Genomic DNA, 22,740 nt, shown 5'->3' on the forward strand with positions numbered 1-22,740 from the left:
TGTCCTCCCACAGGATGTGCAGTACTCAGACATCGACTACATGGAGCGGCAGCTGGACTTCACCCTCAGCCCCAAGTTTGCTGGGTTTCCAGCTCTGATCAATCGCATGAAGGCTGATGGGATGCGGGTCATCCTCATTCTGGTTAGTCCTGATGTGAATGTGTGCGGTCTCTTTGGGAGCAGGTATGGGCTTTGGTGGAGAAAGTGTTATACTTTATTTCCATGTTGCAAGTAGATAAATTGAAGTGCAGTAGGAAATGTGTATTTCCCAGGACTCACAGAAACTCTAATGTGCAGGTAGAAGCCAGCGAGTTCACCCTGGAGGAGTTCTCCTTCATTCTGTTTCTCTTCATTCTGTGGCTTTGATTTCCCCAACTGACTTATGCTTTGATTTCAGGATCCAGCCATTTCTGGCAATGAGACACAGCCTTATCCTGCCTTCACTCGGGGCGTGGAGGATGACGTCTTCATCAAGTACCCAAATGATGGAGACATTGTCTGGGGAAAGGTATAATCCTAAGCGATGATCCACTAGTCCCCAGCCTGAGGGTGGGTCACTGTTAGAGGGTCACACGCCTGTGTATGTTATTTTTGGCTTTTTCTATTTGGGCCGTGAGGCCAGAAGCTCTCCTTTTCTCAATCAATATTTGTTGATACAGTTAATAACTTTTAAGTAATATAATGTGTTATGGAATTCACTTCATGATATCACTACATGATAATCAAAGTATTTCTCCTAGGAGCACGGTTTGTATAATAATTTATTAGGAAATACTATGTAAGGGAAATTGTCTAGTGAATTGCTACTGAACGTGTTTCTCTCCATAGGTCTGGCCTGATTTTCCTGATGTTGTTGTGAATGGGTCTCTAGACTGGGACAGTCAAGTGGAGGTAAAGGGTCTTTGTAAATTTGGGTGGAGTCAGGGTTTCTAGGAAGGGGCAGCCGTCCCTGGGAATGTGGGCATGCCTGTACCATGGACATGGGCTTGGCAAGGGAGAAACACTTAGGGCATGTGTGTTGGATGTCAGTCTGTGTGCCCATTACTTTATATGTAGTAATACTTTACTGGCCACTGGGATGTAGACATGTATTATTATCCTTGGGATTTAAGACCAGAGAGCTCAGATGACTTGTCCATGGTTTTAGGTGACAGAGTGTTGATTTCAATTTCAAGGCTGTCAGATTACAAAGGCCCAAGAAATTTCCACTGGGTGATACCTCCTAGAAGTGGTATCTTTTCTCTGAACTGGTATACTTACTGTTGTTGCCTTGGTTATCCCTTTTAAACAGTCTTCTAACCTCAAAGACTGTTTAGGTCTTTTTTTGGTATACCTTTTTTTTTCCATGAACACGTTTCTCCCTTTCCACACTTATAATTCCTCCTCTGAGCCCAATCCTTCCTTGGGTTTCTCAACTTTGCTTTTACCTCTCAGTTTCCAGCCTTACTGTAAACCTTGCTCTCTTCTGGGGATGGTTTGTTGCTTGTAATGGATCCAAGTAGTCCATGCTTCTGTACCTGAATTTTTTTCCAGATTCACTAAGCGTTTCTTGCTTGAATGAATACATGGCTCCTTACAGGTCTAGGAAGGCTACAGCCCCATCCTCTGGCCAAGATATGTGTCTCCTGAACTGAGGCAGCCTGTGTGCTTTACTATCAATTGTTGTGACAGTACCCACAGGCAGGATTCTTAGTGAGGGGCCAAGGACTTCCTGGAGACCAAGTACCTTGCCCTACCTCTGGAGCTGTTCTTCAATAATGCCTATTCTTTCTGGGCAGGAATTGTAGCAGGGCATGTGTAGCCTATGTGACCCCCACAGGAAAGCTGGGGAGACAAGGAAAAGGCCTCTTTTCTAGAACATCTGCCAGGAATTGAAGGGACAAAGAAGCTGACTTGTGCAGTCAGCAATGTGGTATATGTTGTAGTGTCTAGATACTCTCTCAGGATCAAGTATTAATCAGACAAATATCCATGTTGTGGGCACAAATCCCAGCAGCTGTAATTCTGTTAGCAGCCACTCAGAAGTCCAGGGGCGAAGACCTCTTTTGGGAGTTCTTTCTACGTAATGTAAGATTGTATCCCATGGACAGAGGTGCAGGAGAAACATTGATCACCAGGAATGTGACTGGTAGGAGTTAGGCCAAATATTCATGCCTTATCCAGATAAGCTGGTTTTCAGGGCAAGTGGTGAGTCCTAGAGGGAAAGGCAGATATTAGACAGAACCACACAATCTGGAGCCAGGGACTGAGGCCTGGCACAGCTCTGATAGGGTAGGGAGAACAGATGGTACTGCAAACATGTGATGCATACTTCTCTGTTGTCAGTCTCTGGCCTCCTGGATCCCAGAGCCAGTTGGCAGCAGTAGCACTATTGATTTAAAATGAGACACACTTAGCACCAGGCTGCTTGGCTATTGGACTGCATGTCTTTATTTACTGTCAGTAGATGCAGTAAAACAAAACAAACAAAACAGAAGCTGGGGCTGGTTTTGAAGATTGGCAAGAACGAGTCAGACTCAGTTCAAGGCTGTTTTCCTTATGTCTACTACTGAACAAGTATCTATCTATCTATCTATGTATATCCATGTACCCATCTATGTATGTATGTATGTATGTATGTATGTATGTATGTATGTATGTATCTATCTATCTATCTATCTATCTATCTATCTCAATCTATTATATCTATGTATCTACCGATCAATGTATTAATTCATCCACCCACTCTATCTATTCATCCATCCTCTATCTATCTATCTATCTATCTATCTATCATCTACCTCATCTATCTATCTATATCTATCTATCTATCTATCTATCCACTCTATCTACTCAGGTTATATCTATCTTTCTATCTGTCTGTCTGTCTATCTATCTATCTATCCATCCAGCCACCCTATTCATTTATATCTGTCTATCTATCTATCTATCTATCTATCTATCTATCTATCATCTATCTATCTATCTATCTATCTATCTATCTATCTATCTATCTATCATTCTATCCTATCTATCTATCCACCATCTATCTATCTATCTATCTATCTAATCTATCTCCACCTCTATTCATCCACTCACCCTATCTATCCAAATCCCTCTTCTGTCTATCATTTATCTACCTATTTATATATCATCTATCTCTATGTATGTATGTATGTATGTATGTATGTATGTATGTATGTATGTATCTATCTATCTATACTGTTCAAGGGAGAAGACCTAGCTTCCTGTCCTCTCGTCACCTCTCACAGAGAATCACTTGAAGCTTAGTGGTCCAAGCAGCCCACATGGACACAGGAACCTGCCCAGCCAGAGAAGTTCTGGGTCATGGGCTTCCTGACTTTTGTCAAGTAGTCAGTATCAGAACCCCACAGTTCATCAGCCAGTAGGGGCAACACTGCCATCCTGAGGCAATTTGGAAATCTGAGGGCAGTGTTGGTTATCACAGGGACACCAGAGGCATTCAGTGGGCAGTGGGCAGGGATGCCCATAGCTCTGATTTCAGGGAATTCTCCACAAAATATCTCTCACCTCAAACGCCAGTTATACCCCTGATGAGAAACACTTCATTAGGGAGTCACAGAATCTGTTAGCTCATAAGAAATTCTTGGTAGATAGGATAATTATAACTATTGGTTGGTACAAAGGTAATTGTGGTTTTTGCCATTGAAAGTTATTAAAAGTAGGCCGGGCATGGTGGCTCATGCCTGCAATCCCAGCACTTTGGGAGGCCGATCACGAGGTCAGGAGTTCAAGATCAACCTGACCAACGTGGTGAAACCCCATCTTTACTAAAAATACAAAAATTAGCCAGGCGTGGTGGCACGTGCCTGTAATCCCACTTAGGAGGCTGAGGTAGGAGAATCGCTTGAACCCGGGAGGCAGAGGTTGCAGTGAGCCAGGATTGAGCCACTGCACTGCAGCCTGGGTGACACAGTGAGACTCCGTCTCAGAAGAAAAAAAAAAGGAAAGAAAGTTATTAAAGGTAATGACAAAAACTTCAATTACCTTTGCACCAATCTAATATTTATATTATTAATAAAGACCCACTCGATGAAGCTGGTGAGGATGAAGCCACTGATGTCCAGGCCTGGCTTTACTGAATATAAAACAAACAGCCAACAGCCCCATGAAAAGCAGATTTCTGAGTCCAAAGCTCCAGCAATTTAATTCAATAAGTCTGTGATGGGATCTAGGAATTGCATATTGTAGCATGCAATGTGCCACAAAAAGAGTGCTAGGTGATCCTGAGGCCTAGTGTGTGGGTGGTTATATCACTGTTTGAAGACTGGAGAAAGTGAAGGCAGAAGCCACAAAGGCAAGACTTGAATATGCACAGGTGTAAGGTAGAGCCAGCACCTTGGAGAACGGCAGAACATTTTTATGAAGTTGGAAGGGGTCATCTGAGCAGTACTTAGGGAAGTTCCTACATCATGGCTGGCCAGGTTCCCCATGTGTACCCCATATGGGATACAATTCTGACTCTGATGTGGCTGATAATCTCTTTATTCTAATTGTCCATCCCCCACCCATCCCATTGTTTCTAACCCTTCCTGATCTGGAGCTCTCTGTCTCTGGTGAAAGATTCTCTTTGTCGGGTTTCCTAGTTTCTACCTCCATTTCCTAACAAAAGGCATCCCTGGCATGCCCACTTCTTTCAAGATTCTCCGTGATGTGACCCACTGTCTTCTCACATCCTTGACAGCCAGACCCATGTAGGCTGATCTGTTTCTGTTTTCTCATGTTCCTTTTCTTGCCCTTTATGTAGACATATGGGTTCCTACCTGCCTTTTGTCTATTGTGTATAAGAACTGGAGTTCCCCAGACCAAGTCCTCATTCTGTTGCCTCCCCGACCCTCCTCACCAGCATTCTTTAGCTCTTTAACTCTTACAATGTTGTGATTATCATAAAGGAGGCTATTTACTGAGACATACAAAGGACCATAATGTTCCATAATAAGCAACATTTATTTGCTGCTTCTAAGTGGTGTGAACCCACCATTAAACAGTGAGTATATATTTTGTGTCAAGTTCTAAGCTAAGCATTGTGCAAAATATAAATATCACTCAGATGAATATAAAACAAGCTTCTTGCTCTCAAAAGTCTACAATGTAGTTAAGAAGTTGTATCTGGCTGGGCATGGTGTCTCATGCCTGTTATCCTATCACTTTGGGAGGCTGAGGTGTGTGGATCACTTGAGGTCAGGAATTTGAGACCAGCCTGAACAACATGAGGAAGCTACGTCTCTACTAGAAATACAAAAATTAGCCAGGTGTAGTGGTGTGTGCCTGTAATCCCAGCTACTCAGGAGGCTGAGGCAAAAGAATCGCGTGAACCTGGAAGGCAGAGGTTTCAGTGAGCCGAGGTAGCACCACTGCACTCTAGCCTGGGTGGGTGACAGAGCAAGACTCTGTCTCAAAAAAAAAAAAAAAAAAAAAGAAGTTGTATCTTTAACCCATCTTGCAGGTTAAAACAAAAACACACCTGTTATTATCTGAAGAAAGATGAAAATAAGGGGAAGTTGAAACGTCCTCTTTAAGTCCTCTCAATTTATCTTCCACACAGCTGTAGTTGTCATGTGATTCTGAAATTGTAGAAAACACTGAGGTGTACTGGTCTAATATCCTGAAATGTAATCTTATTCCTTCCTCCCCTCTCGCAGTGGGAATGACATAGGAGGGAGTCCCTGGGTGTTTCTTCCTAACCTATTACCATGCATCTCATGTCTGCAGTCTCTCCCTGGCTTTGTCTTTGAGGAGTGCATAGGAAATGGCAGGACTGACATTGAGGGTTGGGCATCGAATGCATGAGGTCACTAGTTCGGGTCATTGAGTGTCATCATCCATGTATATGTGAAGAGAACAGTTTTTGGATGTTTTCCAAATGCTGGGAAGGTGTGCAAATTGCACTAATTTCTCCTATCATTCTACATTTCTCTAATAAGTTAATAACATTATTTAGGCCCTGTTCAGGCTGTCTGTCACCATGCAGTTGAAGTATTTGTGCGAGTTGCATTCTCAGTAAGTGCCTGTTTGCTGTTTGCTGTCTTCTATATTTGTGTGGGACAAAGAAATTATATTTCTTTTTTATAGCTATATCGAGCTTATGTGGCCTTCCCAGACTTTTTCCGTAATTCAACTGGCAAGTGGTGGAAGAGGGAAATAGAAGAACTATACAACAATCCACAGAATCCAGAGAGGAGCTTGAAGTTTGATGGCATGTGGATTGTAAGTGTGTGTGTGTCTCTGTGTACCAGTGACGCTTGTCTATCTTTGTGTGCCTACGTGTATGTACCACTGACCTTCAGTCAAGAGGATAGACATTGTCCAAGGAAGACTTTGGACATATCAGACACTTCCTCCTCTCAGGAGAGGAACAACCCTGATAGCCCTCACACCTTCTACCAGACCTGACATTACTACTATAAAACCTCTGAGGCAATTGACTAGGAATTTCTTGGAACTTTCACTGCCTCACACCCCCCTTGAGAGAGATTTTTTTTTTAACCCTCTAGCCAGTTGTTCTGTAGGGGTGAATTCATCTTTCTAGCCAGTTCTCACCAGGATTTGGTGAAGCTCCCAGGGCTGGCATCTACAGGGATTACTGGATGTTGAACAATTTATTCACTGCTTCCTTGGCTCAGAATTGGCAGGACGTAATTATCTTAAAAAGTGAGGTGTGTCTGTGTTTGGCATTTCTAGGATATGAATGAACCATCAAGCTTCGTGAATGGGGCAGTTTCTCCAGGCTGCAGGGACGCCTCTCTGAACCACCCTCCCTACATGCCGTGTAAGAATCGTTGGCCTTCTTGATTGGCAGAGCCGTGATTGAAAGAAGGATTACACTGGAGGAGCCCGAGGCCAGGGGTGACCCCACAGCTCAGGGCACATCCTCATGGCTGCTGTGGTTTACTGGGGACCAGAGACAAAAGCTCTGCACGCGCTTTACCCAGCCGGGCATGTACAAGTGACTAGACTCATTGCACAAATTTTTTGAATTTGTCTAGAAAGCACTTACGAGTGGTCATGCCACCAAAGAGTTCTCACAGCTAGGCTTGTTAGTTTCTTAGGCTTATGTGAATTCCATCACAGGAATTTTTTGGTGTCATCAATGGGTGGAAATTATTGGCTTGCCTTTATTGTGGAGCTGATGCACTTTGGAGTTACACTTGGGTTCATATCTTGGCTCCAGAAATTGTTCTCTCTAGGAGTTTTGTGACTTTTCACAGATTATGCGATATTTCCAAATCTCAGTCTGCTAAACTGTAAAAGACAGGTAATGAGATCTTCTTCATAGAATTATGGAAATAATTGGCAAGTCAAAAGCCTAAATCAGAGCCTGTCATGTAGTGTTTGACAGCTGTACATTCTTCCTGACACCTCTGCTTTCTTCAGTGAACTTGATGTCGGAAACACTGGAGCCGCCATTGCAGCTCAGAGCTGGGGGCGCTGTGCTCATGTCTCTGGGAAGACGGACAGTGACACAGGCAGGACTGAAGTTAGTCTTAAGATCCAGGGCCCAGTCCCTTGAAGAGAAGTCAGGGAGAAACAGAATCAGGGCTGGATTTCACCTCACCAGTTCTTCCTCCTCAGATTTGGAGTCCAGGGACAGGGGCCTGAGCAGCAAGACCCTGTGCATGGAGAGTCAGCAGATCCTCCCAGACGGCTCCCTGGTGCAGCACTACAACGTGCACAACCTGTATGGGTGGTCCCAGACCAGACCTACATACGAGTGAGTCTCTGTCTCCCTTCTCCAGCTGTCACAACCTGTAGGGATTGCCAGTGACTGACATAGCTACCCTACTTTTCTTTTCATTCCCATTCTAAGGGTTAAGAAGATTCTCATGACAACTATGTAATGATTCTTATTAGACAAACCCTTACTGACATGGAGCCAGGCCCTGTGATTAAAAGGAGGAGGACAGATTTAAATAAGGCATGGTCCCACCAGTGAAAAGCTTAATGATCCTAGTGGGAAAGACTCACATGGAGACATCATAATGATCGCAGAGGGCAGCCGGTGGTACTACAGCTTCAGTTACAGGAGGTGAAGGGAACACAGAGGACTGGGCATCTCTCCCCTTTATTTCAAAGTGAATCATCTTTGGAGTTCTTTTTTGTTTTTCACCATTCTTGGTGGAGGGTAACTGGTATTCCACTGAATTAGCACAGTCCCGCTTTGTAAGCTCAATGAATAGTGTGAATTCTTCTAAGGACGATCTTATAATCTTCACTGTGTTCCTCCTCAAATATAGAAAACTAAGTTTTGGGGAAACCAATAGCAAGATTTAGTAATTCCTTACTATTTTGGGGGCACTCCAGTGAGTTTGCTACAGTGAAGTTCTTTGTAAAGCGCTGTGAGAACACGTGACTCGTTATCTCCATCATCTGGGATCAGTGGAGCCCCCATTACAGCTCAGAGGCCCGTGTTCCCTCCAATCACGCAGCAAACATTGACTAGGCTCAAGGGCTCTGGGAGCAGATGCTCTATGGCCTTTGCTTCCTGGCGGTGCCCTCAGTTCACCTCCTTTTCCCCTCCAACCAGAGCCGTGCAGGAGGTGACGGGACAGCGAGGGGTCGTCATCACCCGCTCCACATTTCCCTCTTCTGGCCGCTGGGCAGGACATTGGCTGGGAGACAACACGGCCGCGTGGGATCAGCTGAAGAAATCTATCATTGGTGCGTGGGTCCTTCCCAGGGCCTGTGCTGGTAGGGCAGGGAGTTGGGATCCTTGGGGAAGAGGTGAGGAGGCAGGTCGTGAGAGCGAGCCTGGTGTGACAGAGCTGTGCTTCTCATTGCAGGCATGATGGAGTTCAGCCTCTTCGGCATATCCTATGTGAGTGTCCTTGGGATCCTCCTAAGCACCAAGAAGGTGGCGACATCTTTCAGAAATCATCAGCAGGCTCATTTTATTTCCTCTTGTTTCAGACGGGAGCAGATATCTGTGGGTTCTTTGAAGATGCTGAATATGAGATGTGTGTTCGCTGGATGCAGCTGGGGGCCTTTTACCCCTTCTCAAGAAACCACAACACCATTGGGACCAGGGTAGGACAGTGGCCCCTACCTCCAGTGTTTCACTTGAAACATAGCCTCCATTTCTGACCTAAAGTTAATGCAGTCTGTATTTCCTGTGATATCTTTAAAATTTTTTTTTTCTTTTGAGACAAGGACTCATTCTGTTGCCTAAGCTGGATCTTGCAGTGTCCCAATCATGGCTGACTGCAGCCTTGACCTCTGGGGCTCAAGCGACTCACCTAACTCAGCCTCTTGAATAGTTGGGACTACAGGCACATACCAACGTGCCCAGCTAATTTTTGTGTTTTGTAGAGATGCGATCTTGCCATATTTCCCAAGCTGGTCTCAAACTCCTGGCCTCAGTCCCCGAAAATGCTGGGATTACAGGCGTGAGCCACTGCACCCTTATAAATTGTTAAGCCCTTGGGTCTCAGTGAACCATATTCCTCAGTGTTCTTTAGGTTATTATTATGTTTTGTTCTTGTTGTTTAGGCAGAATTGTAAAAAATATACCAAAAAGAATGTCTTATAGTGAAATTTCATCAGCTGTCCTAGGAGAGCATCAGTGACCTTTTCCAGTCTATTAAGAATATTCTCTGGGCCTCATGTGTAGTTTTCTTTTGTTTAGCTGTGAGTGATCTTCAATTGGAGTATGCTTTCAGTGACCTTCTTAAATCCCCTAGAAATTCCAGGTCAAGCTCCCAACACTGTTCTCTTTCTCCTTTAGAGACAAGACCCTGTGTCCTGGGATGTTGCTTTTGTGAATATTTCCAGAACTGTCCTGCAGACCAGATACACCTTGTTGCCATATCTGTATACCTTGATGCATAAGGCCCACACGGAGGGCATCACTGTTGTGCGGCCTCTGCTCCATGAGTGAGTGTCCAGCAGGGATCCCAATGCCTAATGGGTGACTTATTACATTCTATATGGTGACAGTTGAATTCTTCCAAATTAAAGACATGATTGCCTTTTGACATGAGCTCTTCAGGCGCAGACCATACTTTATTACTCTCTTTAGCACAGTGCCATACATGCCTTAGGTCATTAATAAAAGGCTATTGATTGAATGAGCAAAACTGAAATGATGCCGTATAGCATAGAATAATTTCTTTCTAATTTGGCTGTGCAAAGGCCTATGTATCTTTTGTAGCAGTTTGGTTATGTGTAGCCAGATCACAGGAGAAGGATTTCAGGAAGAGATTTGAGGGAAAAGGGCCATCCTTGCATTCGAAGTTTGCCATGGTTGAGAAATGGGGCAAGTATTTTACAGGAGAGAACACATCTACATCCCAGCATTTCTGAAGTTTGAGGCACATCCCATGGGGAAAGCAGAGGCTGGGTGCTCCTGATGAAGCTAGGCCTAGGAAAAAGGCAAGGATGGCTCAGGGGCAGCTGGATTTCCGACTTGGATCTGAACTTGAGGAGCTTCTTCAGAGTGTCGGGCTGGGGCTCTGTTGGGCTTTGTTGGGCACCTTCATTTCCCTTTCCAGGTTTGTGTCAGACCAGGTGACATGGGACATAGACAGTCAGTTCCTGCTGGGCCCAGCCTTCCTGGTCAGCCCTGTCCTGGAGCGCGTGAGTATGGAGGCCTCCGATTGCGGGGAGGATCCTAGCTGTGAGGCTTGGGGAAAAGGACGAGGAGAAGAGGCCTGAGCTGGTGGGGGTCCTAAGACATGGTTTCTTATTCTACCTGTGTCTCTTCCTCTCTTTCTGAGCTGAAGTCCATCACTTAGGTGTTCTGGGCCTCAGCTCCTTCATCTTTAAAATGAGCCTAACAATTCTGGTTCATAGGATGATCAAGAAGAAAACACCTCATGGTATATTCAATGACACAATCGTTTCTTCGTTAACTAAAATAAGGAATAGAAGATCAGATGGGGGCAGTATTGTAAAGAATTCATAACAGTCCTCTAGCACTATTACAACTTTTCAGAAGGATTGCTTGGCAATGTGTGTGTACTTGTATTGCTGCTGGCTAACCCTTCCCTTCCTCTGCAGGAGCTCCTCCCAGCAGTAAAAGCCATTTCTTTACTTCTGTTGTTGATTAGGCTTCTGATTAAAATACCAGTTAATTGCACCTTCCCAAAATCTTTTTTTTTTTTTTGAGACAGAGTCTCGCTCTGTCATCCAGGCTGGAGTGCAGTGGTGCTATGTCAGCTCAGTGCAACCTCTGCCTCCCAGGTTCAAGTGATTCTCCTGCCTCAGCCTGCCGAGTAGCTAGGACTACAGGCATGTGCCACCATGCCCGGCCAATTAAAAAAATTTTTTTTTTTATTTTTAGTAGAAACAGCATTCCACCGTGTTAGTCAGGATGGTCTTGATTTCCTGAGCTCATGATCCGCCTGACTCGGCCTCCCAAAGTGCTGGGATGACAGGTGTGAGCCACCGTGTCCAGCCCGCAAATCTTATGGTACCCACAAAATTTTTTTCTGCCCCAGACACAACCTCAGTTGTTTGTCTCTTTAAGAGGGAATAGCGTAAGCCTGTTTCTATAAGCGAATAGTGATTTTTTTTTTTTCCCGAAGTCCTGGGTACCAAAGTGCTTTTTGAAAGCCACTTGTTTTGGGGTAGACAGATCTCTCCTGTTTGAAAAAGGAAAAGGGATGTAAGGTTTCCTCAATAGGTGACCTCCTGGGACATGAGGCAAGTGGGCCCAAGGCCATCACAATTATTTAACCTCTTTCCTAAGTATTTTGGTTTCTCTGTCCTGGAAAATGGTGCCACTGCCACACCTTGTTTATGTTTCATTTTAGAATGCCAGAAATGTCACTGCATATTTCCCTAGAGCCCGTTGGTACGATTACTACACGGTAAGTTTTTCTGAATGTTTATACGACACGGGAAAATGGTAGAGAGTACAAAGGCTTTAGATCCGATAGAACTTAGGTCAAATGCTGGCTCTGTAACCCACCTGCTGTGTGGTCTTAGAGAAGCCACTTTAACCCTTGTAACCTCGGTTTTCTCACCTCCAAGTGGAGTAAGACCACTTCCCTCATAGAACTGTTGTGAAATAACACGTAAAGCATCTCACTCAGGTTTTTCGTGGGTGTTCTCTTTGTGTTAATTTTTAATATTTTCTTATATCACTGCTATTTACAATGTTGTGTAAAGGCAGATGCTTTTGAGATTGTGTTGCAAACTATAGTTTTTGTTTTTAATGTTTATATCTTTACCTGCTGTAAGTGTGTAAGCATAGAGGCCTTTTTGTCTCTGTCTTTTTATTAAATATCTCCTTCCATAGCATAGATGCTCAAAGAAGGGCACTGCACATAATTACCTAAGGTAAGCAAGTGATTAGGCAATGTGCAAAACACACACAGAGGTATGGGACCCAACCCTTGTGAGTCTAAGCAGTGCAAGTGCATTTAGAAATGAGGAAGCAATGAAGAGCTCCTCGCCGCATAGTTTCTGTGCTATTATGTTCCACAAAGACTTATCTGGGAAGCCAGGGTCTTCCAGGGCAGCTCTGGGGTGGTGATCTCTTGCTGGGACCCTGACAAGTCAGACCCTGATTCTTGGGGTAGAATCAAAGAAGGCATTTCCTTGGTCTCTAATGAGGCCTCTTTTTCTGACTTTCTGAGGAGAACATTGTTGAGGGCTGGAAATACAGCAAAGGGGTACAAGCAGAGATACAGGAAGCAGAGCACGTGCTGGCCCCTTTCATCCAAGGGGATTGCAGTGAGATTAGGTGAAAACTGGAGAAGGATGTGCATTTTGTTCCTTCTCTTCTCAGTCCATTGGAGCCCAAGTCCTCCCCGCTGCCCCAGACTCTCCTTCCTGTTCCTAGTCTGGATCTGCCCTTAGGGTGGTAACATGTTAAGGCTCTGCTATGTGCATCCCAGCCAGGCGTTTCCCAGGAAGAGGTGGCCAGCTTTCTTTACGTGAGACTGGCCTTTGTCCTGAGTGTGCATGTTGAGTCTCCCATTCACTAACAGAAGATGTCTTTGGTTGAAGAGGAAAGACAAAAGAAATCATGGAGCAAGCTATTTAGAAAAAGATGAAATTTCGATGTTTAATCAAAATGAAGATGAATTTTATAGTTAAGATTAATGAAGAAGTGTCACCTTAATTAATCTTCCCAAGTTTGGGTAACTATTACTCGTTCTAGAGCACAAGCTGGCAAAAACTATGGCCCACAGCCAAATCTGGTTGTTAGCTGATTTGCAAATAAAGTTTTATTGGAACACAGCCATGCATATTTGTTTGCTTGTTGTCAACAATAACTGCTTCTTACCTGTAAAGTAGCAGCTCTGAAATGAGAGGATTTTGCCTACCAGGGGACATTTGGCAATGCCTGGAGATATTTTTGGTTGTCACAACAGGCTGGGGGTGAGTAGTCGATGCGGCTGACATCCGAGGATTCTGCTAAATATCAAAAGGCACAGGATAGCCCCATCGCCAGAGAATTGTCTGGCCCCAAATCTCAGTAGAGCTGAGACTGAAAAGCCCTCTCTAGTTGAGAACATGTAGGATGGAAGGATGGTCCCTTAGGTTCTGATACAGGTGAGAGAGTAGCACCTCTTCCTGTCACACATCAGGCAAATGTAGTTTGTACGGTGGAAGCAAAGGCAAGAGACCCTAACAAGATATTACAGCAGCCTTGCAAGATTTCTTGCAGCACTGGGTGAATGCAGAATGGGTAATGGCAGGTATGTTGCAAAGGGTGATGAACAGGCATAAGTTCAGAAGGGAGGATGAGATGTCTGGTAGGATGCATTGTTCAGGGAGGGGCCTGTCCTCTCCTTAGTCATCTCTTACCTTCTTCTGCCTCCAGGGTGTGGATATTAATGCAAGAGGAGAGTGGAAGACCTTGCCAGCCCCTCTTGACCACATTAATCTTCATGTCCGTGGGGGCTACATCCTGCCCTGGCAAGAGCCTGCACTGAACACCCACTTAAGGTGAATGACAGGACTCAGGTTTTCCTTTACATGTCAGTTAGCTCAACAATTTGTAATGAAGTCCACCAAAATGTAAGCATCACTCTCAAACCCACATGCAATTCTACTCAACACTTGTTTTTTCTTTGTTTGCTTGTTTGTATTTTAACCTTTTTCAGACTCTATACTCTTCGACTAATTCTTAACAGCTCTTTTATGTCTAAGTGGGTGAGTTGATAGGTCTAAGAGTGTCATCTTTCAATCTCACAATTGAAATGGAAGTCAAAATAGGAGCAACCACGATTCATAATAGTTTTAGTATACTATTGGGTCTGATTGAATATTTCCTAATAAAACTATTGCTGAAAAATTGTTTATTCCTCTACAAGATGTTAAAATTCTAGATCAAAGTCTATGTATAAATTAACCATAGCTAACATCCAGTGAGTGTTTGCCCTGTGCCTAGAACTATATGAATATGGGCATTTCCATGTGGAAATTATCTATTTTTTCTTAGCAAAAGGAAAACATAAATTCTGTGAGGTTAGTACTGTTACCACCATTTCATAGATGAGCAAAAAGGGTAAGTGATTTGCTCAGAGTCACACAGCTACTAAGTACATGAATGCGGACTAAAATTCACATCTCTCTGGTATCAATACTAACATTCTTAGACTCCCTATTCATTTGATTCTAAAGATTTAAATAAAAATGAAGAACTTAGGACATTTGAAAATAGAACTCCCTCTGTATGTTTCGGATATTAGGTCACGAAAACAGATTTTCAGCATCAGGATTTTCCTTTCAAAAGGAAAAGAAAGAACCCAGTTAGTCTGGTTGTCATTACTTTAAGTGCCTTAAAGGAGAATCCTCTTGATTCATTCACTAATTCATTTGTTCATGATATGAAGTCATACAGCCAGACAGAGACAGAATTAGAACTAAGCCACAAGTCTCTTGAATTCTAGTATGCAGTCTTTATCCCCCAAAGCACTTCCCTTCGCTGCTTTATGTTTGTATGTAAACTCTTGGTTTGTGGCTGTGGCTTTACTTTTAGCTAATGCCTCTCTCCCTGCTCACTGCAGCCGCCAGAAATTCATGGGCTTCAAAATTGCCTTGGATGATGAAGGAACTGCTGGGGGCTGGCTCTTCTGGGATGATGGGCAAAGCATTGGTGAGTAGAGGTTGCCTGAGATTCATGCTGATGGCACTGACTACATTCCTGGATTATCTTACAGGCCTGCTTTCACCTTTTCCCTATTACAACAATTTTGCATTTTAAAATATAATCATTTGTTAATTCAAGGGTATAATCCATATTGGACATGATCTTTATTCCTCGTGTAAATGAAGCTCAGTTCTGAATCACCTCCCATTATGCAACCTTTGTAATCCACTATAGAAGGTAGCAATATGGGAGCCATGGGGAAAGTTTATTTGTAGCCAGAGGAGATAAACTTTCATAGGATTTATGGTCAAGGACACATTCTCGAATTACATGGTTTACTGTCCCAGTAAGAGGGGTAATACCTCTATCTGTTGTATTATTTATGGGATATTTTCTATTAGGAGTTTATAGGAATTGGTAAACTCTCAGGAGGATTGCTCAAGAAATTATTAGCTATTTCTAGACAAGTGCTATCCAATAGAACTTTCTGCAGTGATGACAATGTTCTATATCTTCTGCTGTTCAATATTGTATCTAGTAGGCATATGAGGCTATCGAGCACTTGAAATGTGTGACAAGTGCATCTGAAGAATTATATCTTTAATTTTATTCAATCTTAACAAGCTTAAATTTAAACAGTTACATTTTACTAGTGACTGCTATCTTAGACAGCACAGTTCTAAGGGATAGCCAGTAGCAACTGACTGAGTGGTGAGTCATTTAGAAAAGGGCCAGCACAGTCGGGCTCAGTGCCTCATGCCTGTAATCCCAGCACTTTGAGAGGCCGAGGCAGCTGGATCACCTGAGGTCGGGAGTTTGAGATCAGCCTGACCAACATGCAGAAACCCCCTCTCTACTAAAAATACAAAAAAATTAGCTGGGCATGGTGTAATCCATGCCTGTAATTACATGCCTGTAATCCCAGCTACTTGGGAGGCTGAGGTAGGAGAACTGCTTGTATCTGGGAGGCAGAGGTTGCAGTGAGCCGAGATCATGCCATTGCACTCCAGCCTAGGCAACAAGAGCGAAACTCTGTCTCAAAAAAAAAAAAAAAAAAAAAAAAGAAAGAAAGAAAGAAAAGAAAAGAGAAAGAAGAAGAAAGGGGCCAGCACACAGGAAAGAGTGTGACAGCCACGAGGGCAGGATGTAGGATGGGAATACTTGAAACCAAGCTATTGACTAGTTCACCTTCACCGACTGTGCTGAACTTCATATTCTTCCTGGGCCTGTGGCACACATTTAGGATAAAGGACAAAGAAGGCTTTTCTTTGATCATCTTTGTTCTCTAGAGATCACATTTTTAAATTTGCCTAATACCTCAAGATAAACCCACCAAGACATCAATGTTGGTGTTTGCATATGTATATGCATATAAATGTATGTGCGGAGATGTGTACATACAGCAAAAGAAACCTGGAAATTCTGAGCTGATTAGGAAGATGCTGGGATGGTAGACCACAAGGAAGAGAAGTGACTTAAAAATGGTGTCAGGAAACTGTGTTATATGAAGTGACTCTGTCAGACAGATGTGTCTATACACATTCATTTCAAGCATTTTGTGTAAACTGAGTGTGGGTGCAGGGTTTGATTAGTCTCCATAAAGAGCACTTACATTTTAAAATAGAACACTCAAAAGACAGAAATAAAAACAAAGATAAGCCTTACTCTCTCAAACAAGACAAGTAGGCAATTAGAACAGCATTTATATATTCTATAGCATAGAGTTCTACAGCACAGGTCCAGGCCATGTTTATCTTGTTTTTTGTTTGCAGATACCTATGGGAAAGGACTCTATTACTTGGCCAGCTTTTCTGCCAGCCAGGTGAGTGTGACTGATATGAAGTGAGAATAGGGTTCCACTGGCTTAGGAGGATGCTGAATATCGTAAGGGCATAAAATACCACCTAGAATTTCTTCATTGCTCATCTTGCTAATTCACATTTTTCTACTTCTCTAGACTTCCAGTGGAAATTTACTATGCTCCCAGGAGGCTTTCTGCAATTAAACCTATCCACATCTCATCAGTAATGATCATTATTCTAGTTTACCATGTTACAGGTGGACGGGCTGTTTCTGTTATCTAGCCCTTGTTCCTGAGTTGCCTTGGAATGGTCTGCACATTTTGGGATTCCTCCACCTGTAGAATATAAGTATCTTAACAGCTGAGACTTTTTGTCTCCTATAGAGTTCAGGGCAGTGCGAAAGACCCTGTAGCTGCTTGTCAATGCAAAGTGGATGGGAGTTGGCAATAGGACATAGAGTGATGAAATCATGATTTCCATGATCCAAAGATACAAGATGGTGACTCTGAAGTTGTCTTACTTTATGATCTACATTTGTGCCTAAAAAGAGGTTAGAAAAATTTGAACTAATTCTGCTATTATATTTTTCTTTTATCTCCAATTCGACAGAATACGATGCAAAGCCATATAATTTTCAACAATTACATCACTGGTACAAATCCTTTGAAACTGGGCTACATTGAAATCTGGGGAGTGGGCAGTGTCCCCATTACCAGTGTCAGCATCTCTGTGAGTGGCATGGTCATAACACCCTCCTTCAACAATGACCCCACGACACAGGTTTGTGACCAGCAAAAAGTGCGAATGGTATTCTCCACCCTTAAAATGCCTAGTGCAGTGCCTGACTGCTTCCCTTCCAAATGATGCCCTCTCCTGCCAGGCCCTCCGGGAATCCCTGAGTTTTCCATGTGTTAGGAATGGACCACATGGAGATGAATGAAAAATCATGGTTTATCATCATTTGGAATCCATGGCCTGGATTCTTACTTTCCATGTTTGTCTTCTTGTCTGCAAACCTATGTAAAACTTTGTCTTGACTCCCTCACCTCTGCCTCAGAGATCAACTTCCCAAACAGGTTGGAACTATCATATTTTATCAAATATGATACCATCAGTGAAAATTGCTTCATTATTTCATGTGCCACAAAGAAAGAAAAAAGGATGACAAAACTATGATAGAATGCTTCCTTATCACTCAATTTTTTTTTTTGAGACGGAGTCTCACTCTGTTGCCCAGGCTGGAGTGCAGTGGCATGTGATCTCAGCTCACTGCAAGCTGTGCCTCCCAGGTTCATGCCATTCTTCTGCCTCCCAAGTAGCTGTGACTACAGGCGTCTGCCACTATGCCCGGCTAATTTTTTGTATTTTTAGTAGAGACAGGTTTTCACCGTGTTAGCCAGGATGGTCTCGATCTCCTGACCTTGTGATCCGCCTGCCTTGGCCTCCCAAAGTGCTGAGATTACAGGCGTGAGCCACTGTGCCCGGCCTCAGATTTTTATAATAAACTTATAGAAAGTTTTTGAAACTTCTTTAGACATAAACTTTTACCTATATATTTCAATATTGTAAGTGATAATATGGAGGAAAATGTTGAATGGAGATACATTGATGATTCTGCCTCAACGTAATTTAGAAGAGGTAGACCCTAAATGTGAAGAAGCACTAGAAATAGCTTAACCAACTTGTATCGTATTTAAATTGTACTATTTAAATTCGTATTAAAGTGTTTTATTATTTAAATAGTTTATTGTATTTATTATTATTTAGAAGAAAAATATGTGTTACAAATTGGTTAAGATATTTCCTCTGTACTGCAAAAGGTGTTGGTGATTCAGCATTTTATAAAAATTCTTCCACTAGTGTCTATGAAGTTTTTTTCCTGAGCCACTAACACACTTTATATACATTTTCATCCTAGTGCTTTCTTGATGTTACTAAATATTCCTTCCTGTAATAATCCTTAAATGTTTTCAGCCCATCCATTCATAACACAGTAATAGCAATGAAGCTTACACGGGCACAGACAATAACAATTATGCCATGAGTGCTGCTTGGCTCACAGTAATTCTATGGTTGTCGATTCAAGACACGCTCTTGTCGGATGAATGTTAAATATGTGAAAAATCTGTACCTTGGGATTAATGCAGTGTAGTGGTCCTGACACTTATCATCCCGATGGTAAATGAAACTTTCTTCCTTGTGTGCTTACTTATTATTTTTTTTCCTGAACTTTTTTCTTTTATAATCCTTCCTGATGATTAAGCCTGAAACAAAAGTGTTCTTTCAGTTTTGCATTCTTTACAGTTATTTCCTCATACTTGTGGTTTTCTTGTCAACAACTTCCCCAACTATACCATAAAGGACTTTGTCCAATCCTGTTGCTGACCAGCTCAGGGACAGACATGCAAGCTGATGAGGGCACATGCAGTGAAACCTTCTTGACAACATCTGCCTAGGAAGACGCAGGAATAGTGGACACTTGCTGGGCAAACACTGGGGTTCTATAGTGGAATAGGAGAAGGAGGAAACAGAAGGATGGTGCCAAGGAAAATCAACACCTCAGCAGAATGGAAAAGAGGGCATTCTCTCCAGTTTGTGCAGTTGTTTCTCTTCAGCGGTTGCATATTGAACATTTTTTTTTTGACCGAGTCTCACTCTGTTGCCCAGGCTGAAGTGCACTGGTGCAATCTTAGCTCACTGCAGTCTCCGCCTCCCAAGTTCAAGTGATTCTCCTGCCTCAGCCTCCCTAGTAGCTGGGATTACAGGCTCCCGCCACCATGCCTGGCTAATTTTTGTATTTTTATTAGAGCCGGGGTTTCACCATGTTGGCCAGGCTGGTCTGAAACTCCTGACCTCAAATGATCCACCCACCTGGGCCTCCCAGAGTGTTGGGATTACCGGCGTGAGCCACCGCACCCGGCCCATATTGAATTATTTAAAGGCCCATCTCTACCACTGAATAATCTTTGTACTCTAAAAAATTAGAAAACACCCTTCTCATCTGAAACTTTGAAGGCAGTCTTTTAACTAGACAATACAATGTAGAAGTATTAGGGGGTTATTTGGACCGGATACTTGCACCTGATTTATTTGCATGCAGGAAATTTCACCACCAGATGCCCAATTCTTTTCCTTTGGTTCCTAACAGGTATTAAGCATCGATGTGACTGACAGAAACATCAGCCTACATAATTTTACTTCATTGACGTGGATAATCACTCTGTGAATTTTTACAGCAAGATTCTAACTAACTATGAATGACTTTGAAACTACTTATACTTCATACTCATAAAAATTATTGTGTGTTGCTAATTTGTTCATACCCACTATTGGTGAAATATTTCTGTTAATTTTGTTATATGTTTTTTGTGTGAACCCTAAAGGTTAAACCTTAGCCCTGTGGGATAGGCAGTTAGGGAGGTGTGGAAAATCTATGCATTACCTTAATGTCTCTGTGTGGTTAGTATGGTAGTGACTGTTCATTGTATGACATTTACTGAAGATGAACTGGGTCCATGATGAAGTGTGTGTATGTCCACGTTTGTAATCATAGAATGGACCCCATTCTTTTGTTAAATACACAAGAGAAAGCTTTCCGTGACAGTTCCAGGTCTTGAAGCTAATCAGCATCTCAAGAAAGTATCCAGAAAGAACATCTGCTAGTTGGTTATAGGCGGTGGGAGGAATAATATACCTAATTGGTTATAGGTGGGGGAAGCATGATAAGCAAAGAAAAGGCAAACACAAGGAAAGATCAGATGAAACAGAAGATGATAGTAAAAGTGATCTTAAGTAAGAACATAATGTAAAATTGTCAGCAGCCTCATGGGGAGGAAAAAGGAAGAGTCAACTCACCTGAAGAAGAGGGTCTTGAGAAATCCTTAGCATAAAGGGCTACTGGTGAGATTGAGATCTGAGCAGGCAAAGCTCAGAAGAGAGTTTGGAGGTTAAAAATAATTTATTTTTGCAGTAGTGTGCTTTGAAATGTGTAAATCTTATTTCTAATGTATATAACCACATTTCACATAAAAATATGCAATTTATATGCCAGATAAAAATAAAACAAGTGAATTTGCAAGTGATTTTGAATTTTGTGCTATTTTGACCATGAGTAATCTCTGTTTGGGGTTAAGGTTCTTGTTTAGCAAACTCTTATGAATTTGTCTTTCTGGTTCTCTTCGGCATCACAGAACCTGCAGCCAAATCCACCAATAGGATGATAACCTTTATAATTATCCTTTTTTTTAGATCTCTGCAAGGAGTCTTTTATAAGATGTAGGTTTGTGGAAGGGTCTATTGATTACTATTTTAATCATCATAGCAGTTGCTATATTTAGGAAAATACCAACTCCAGTAAAAATAGGAGTTGCGACCTTCTTGCTTAAAATTCTATAGGGTTAAAATGTGAGATAAGGAAATTATATATTAATGTTCAACAGGAATATTAACTTTTGATGTTACCTGAAAATGAGTTGAAAATGAATGTGTGTGGAATGAATGAACCTACTTCTCTGTGTTTTCTTCTTTTCTTATAACCAGGAAGCCATTCATTCTCCCTGCACACTCATGTGTCAGCACCTGCATAAGGCTAGAGACAAACAATATTGTTAAATCATCTAATTATCACAATAAGGGGCATTTGGATGAGGGCCTGAGCTAACTAGGAAACTGGTGAAATATGGAAAAGTAGCCATGGGAATCCTTTGATCAAAAAGGTGGGAAACTTGTTGGCTTTCCTCTAACAAACTCAGGAAGGCCACAAAGATGAAAACGTTATTTACTTGATATTTAAAAAATATTTAATGTTACCATCAAGGATATGTTGGTGGAATTTGGCTCTGGCTGCCACAAAATGCTTAAGGAGAGGCATTCTGACTATATAATTCTGATGGCTAAGGCCCTAGCGAGGCCAGTGGGGTTTTGGAGCACATGAAGGGTCAGGGACCCCACTGACAGCCTAGTGAAACCTACAGAATTCTTCCTCACAACATTGTTTTTAAATGCATCAAGCAAAATGCATGCTATTTCAAAGAAAACTTATCATATTATGATACACTTATCCAAATATTAAAGATGATATAGTAACCCATGAGATGTGTTTTTTTCATTATCAAATTAAATGAAAAGATCCAACAGTGAAAGTAACAATGCTATAATTTCAATGTAATGATCAACATCAACAATATTTTGAGATATCCACTACAATTTCATAATGTAATATGGAAAGATCTGTGATTGCATTTTTGACAAACTCATGTGCTATGAAAACTACTGTGTTTTGTTGTCTACATTCATAACCTAACAAAATGCTAAATTTCAGCCAGAAATGTGTGAAAAAGAGATTATCTGTTGGAACCAATATGGCTTACCGGAGTTAACGCAGAAAGAGCTTGCTGACGTCACAGCCTGAATTTCCACCACAGTTTCATACTAACTCCCTCCCAAATTTGCACATGGGACCCATGATGAGGCATGAAGAGATAACTGTGCATGCCTGCGGACTTTCTAGATTTCCTCTTTCTTTTACCAATCACCTGCTAATCCCAGAATCCACCCCCTAAGTCTTCTGATAAAAATACTTCCTTAAAGCCAGCACGGGAAGACAGGTTTGAGCTGGACTCCTGTGTCCTGTGAGTCGACTTTGCAATAAAAGCTTTTCTTCGAAACCCTTTATCAGACTATTGGCTTCTAGTGCATCGAAGAGTGAGCCCTTTCGCTCAATAATACCCCCAGAGGTTGTTCCTCAGACCACACTCTGAGAACCACCTCTCATGGAACCATATGCATTTGTGGCCATCCCAGAGCAGCCCCTACAACATGGACCTATGCTTACAACTCCTGGCCAGCCATTCGGGAAGAGGCTGGGGGCCTTCC

At 42.4% G+C, this 22,740-nt stretch overlaps 1 protein-coding gene across 2 annotated transcripts in view; it reads left to right on the forward strand.

Annotated features, from left to right (window-relative positions):
- Window positions 1-20,948, forward strand: part of MGAM (maltase-glucoamylase) — a 109,526-nt gene extending 88,578 nt beyond the window's left edge. Inside the window, exons 55-71 of one of the 2 annotated variants that reach the window (XM_034965120.4) lie at window positions 14-142; window positions 398-508; window positions 829-891; window positions 6,094-6,228; window positions 6,703-6,790; window positions 7,594-7,732; window positions 8,546-8,679; window positions 8,802-8,836; window positions 8,929-9,045; window positions 9,743-9,891; window positions 10,509-10,593; window positions 11,772-11,828; window positions 13,793-13,917; window positions 14,982-15,070; window positions 16,837-16,886; window positions 17,476-17,646; window positions 20,015-20,948. In XM_034965120.4, coding sequence (XP_034821011.1) covers window positions 14-142; window positions 398-508; window positions 829-891; window positions 6,094-6,228; window positions 6,703-6,790; window positions 7,594-7,732; window positions 8,546-8,679; window positions 8,802-8,836; window positions 8,929-9,045; window positions 9,743-9,891; window positions 10,509-10,593; window positions 11,772-11,828; window positions 13,793-13,917; window positions 14,982-15,070; window positions 16,837-16,886; window positions 17,476-17,646; window positions 20,015-20,092 — 1,755 coding nt within the window. In that variant the 3' untranslated portion in view covers window positions 20,093-20,948. The remainder of the gene's footprint in view (window positions 1-13; window positions 143-397; window positions 509-828; window positions 892-6,093; window positions 6,229-6,702; window positions 6,791-7,593; window positions 7,733-8,545; window positions 8,680-8,801; window positions 8,837-8,928; window positions 9,046-9,742; window positions 9,892-10,508; window positions 10,594-11,771; window positions 11,829-13,792; window positions 13,918-14,981; window positions 15,071-16,836; window positions 16,887-17,475; window positions 17,647-20,014) is intronic. The other variant, XM_055115468.2, reaches the window with a different exon arrangement.
- Window positions 20,949-22,740: the final 1,792 nt, after the last annotated feature.

Source organism: Pan paniscus, chromosome 6, assembly GCF_029289425.2.
Source record: "Pan paniscus chromosome 6, NHGRI_mPanPan1-v2.0_pri, whole genome shotgun sequence".
NCBI classification, from domain to species: domain Eukaryota; kingdom Metazoa; phylum Chordata; class Mammalia; order Primates; family Hominidae; genus Pan; species Pan paniscus.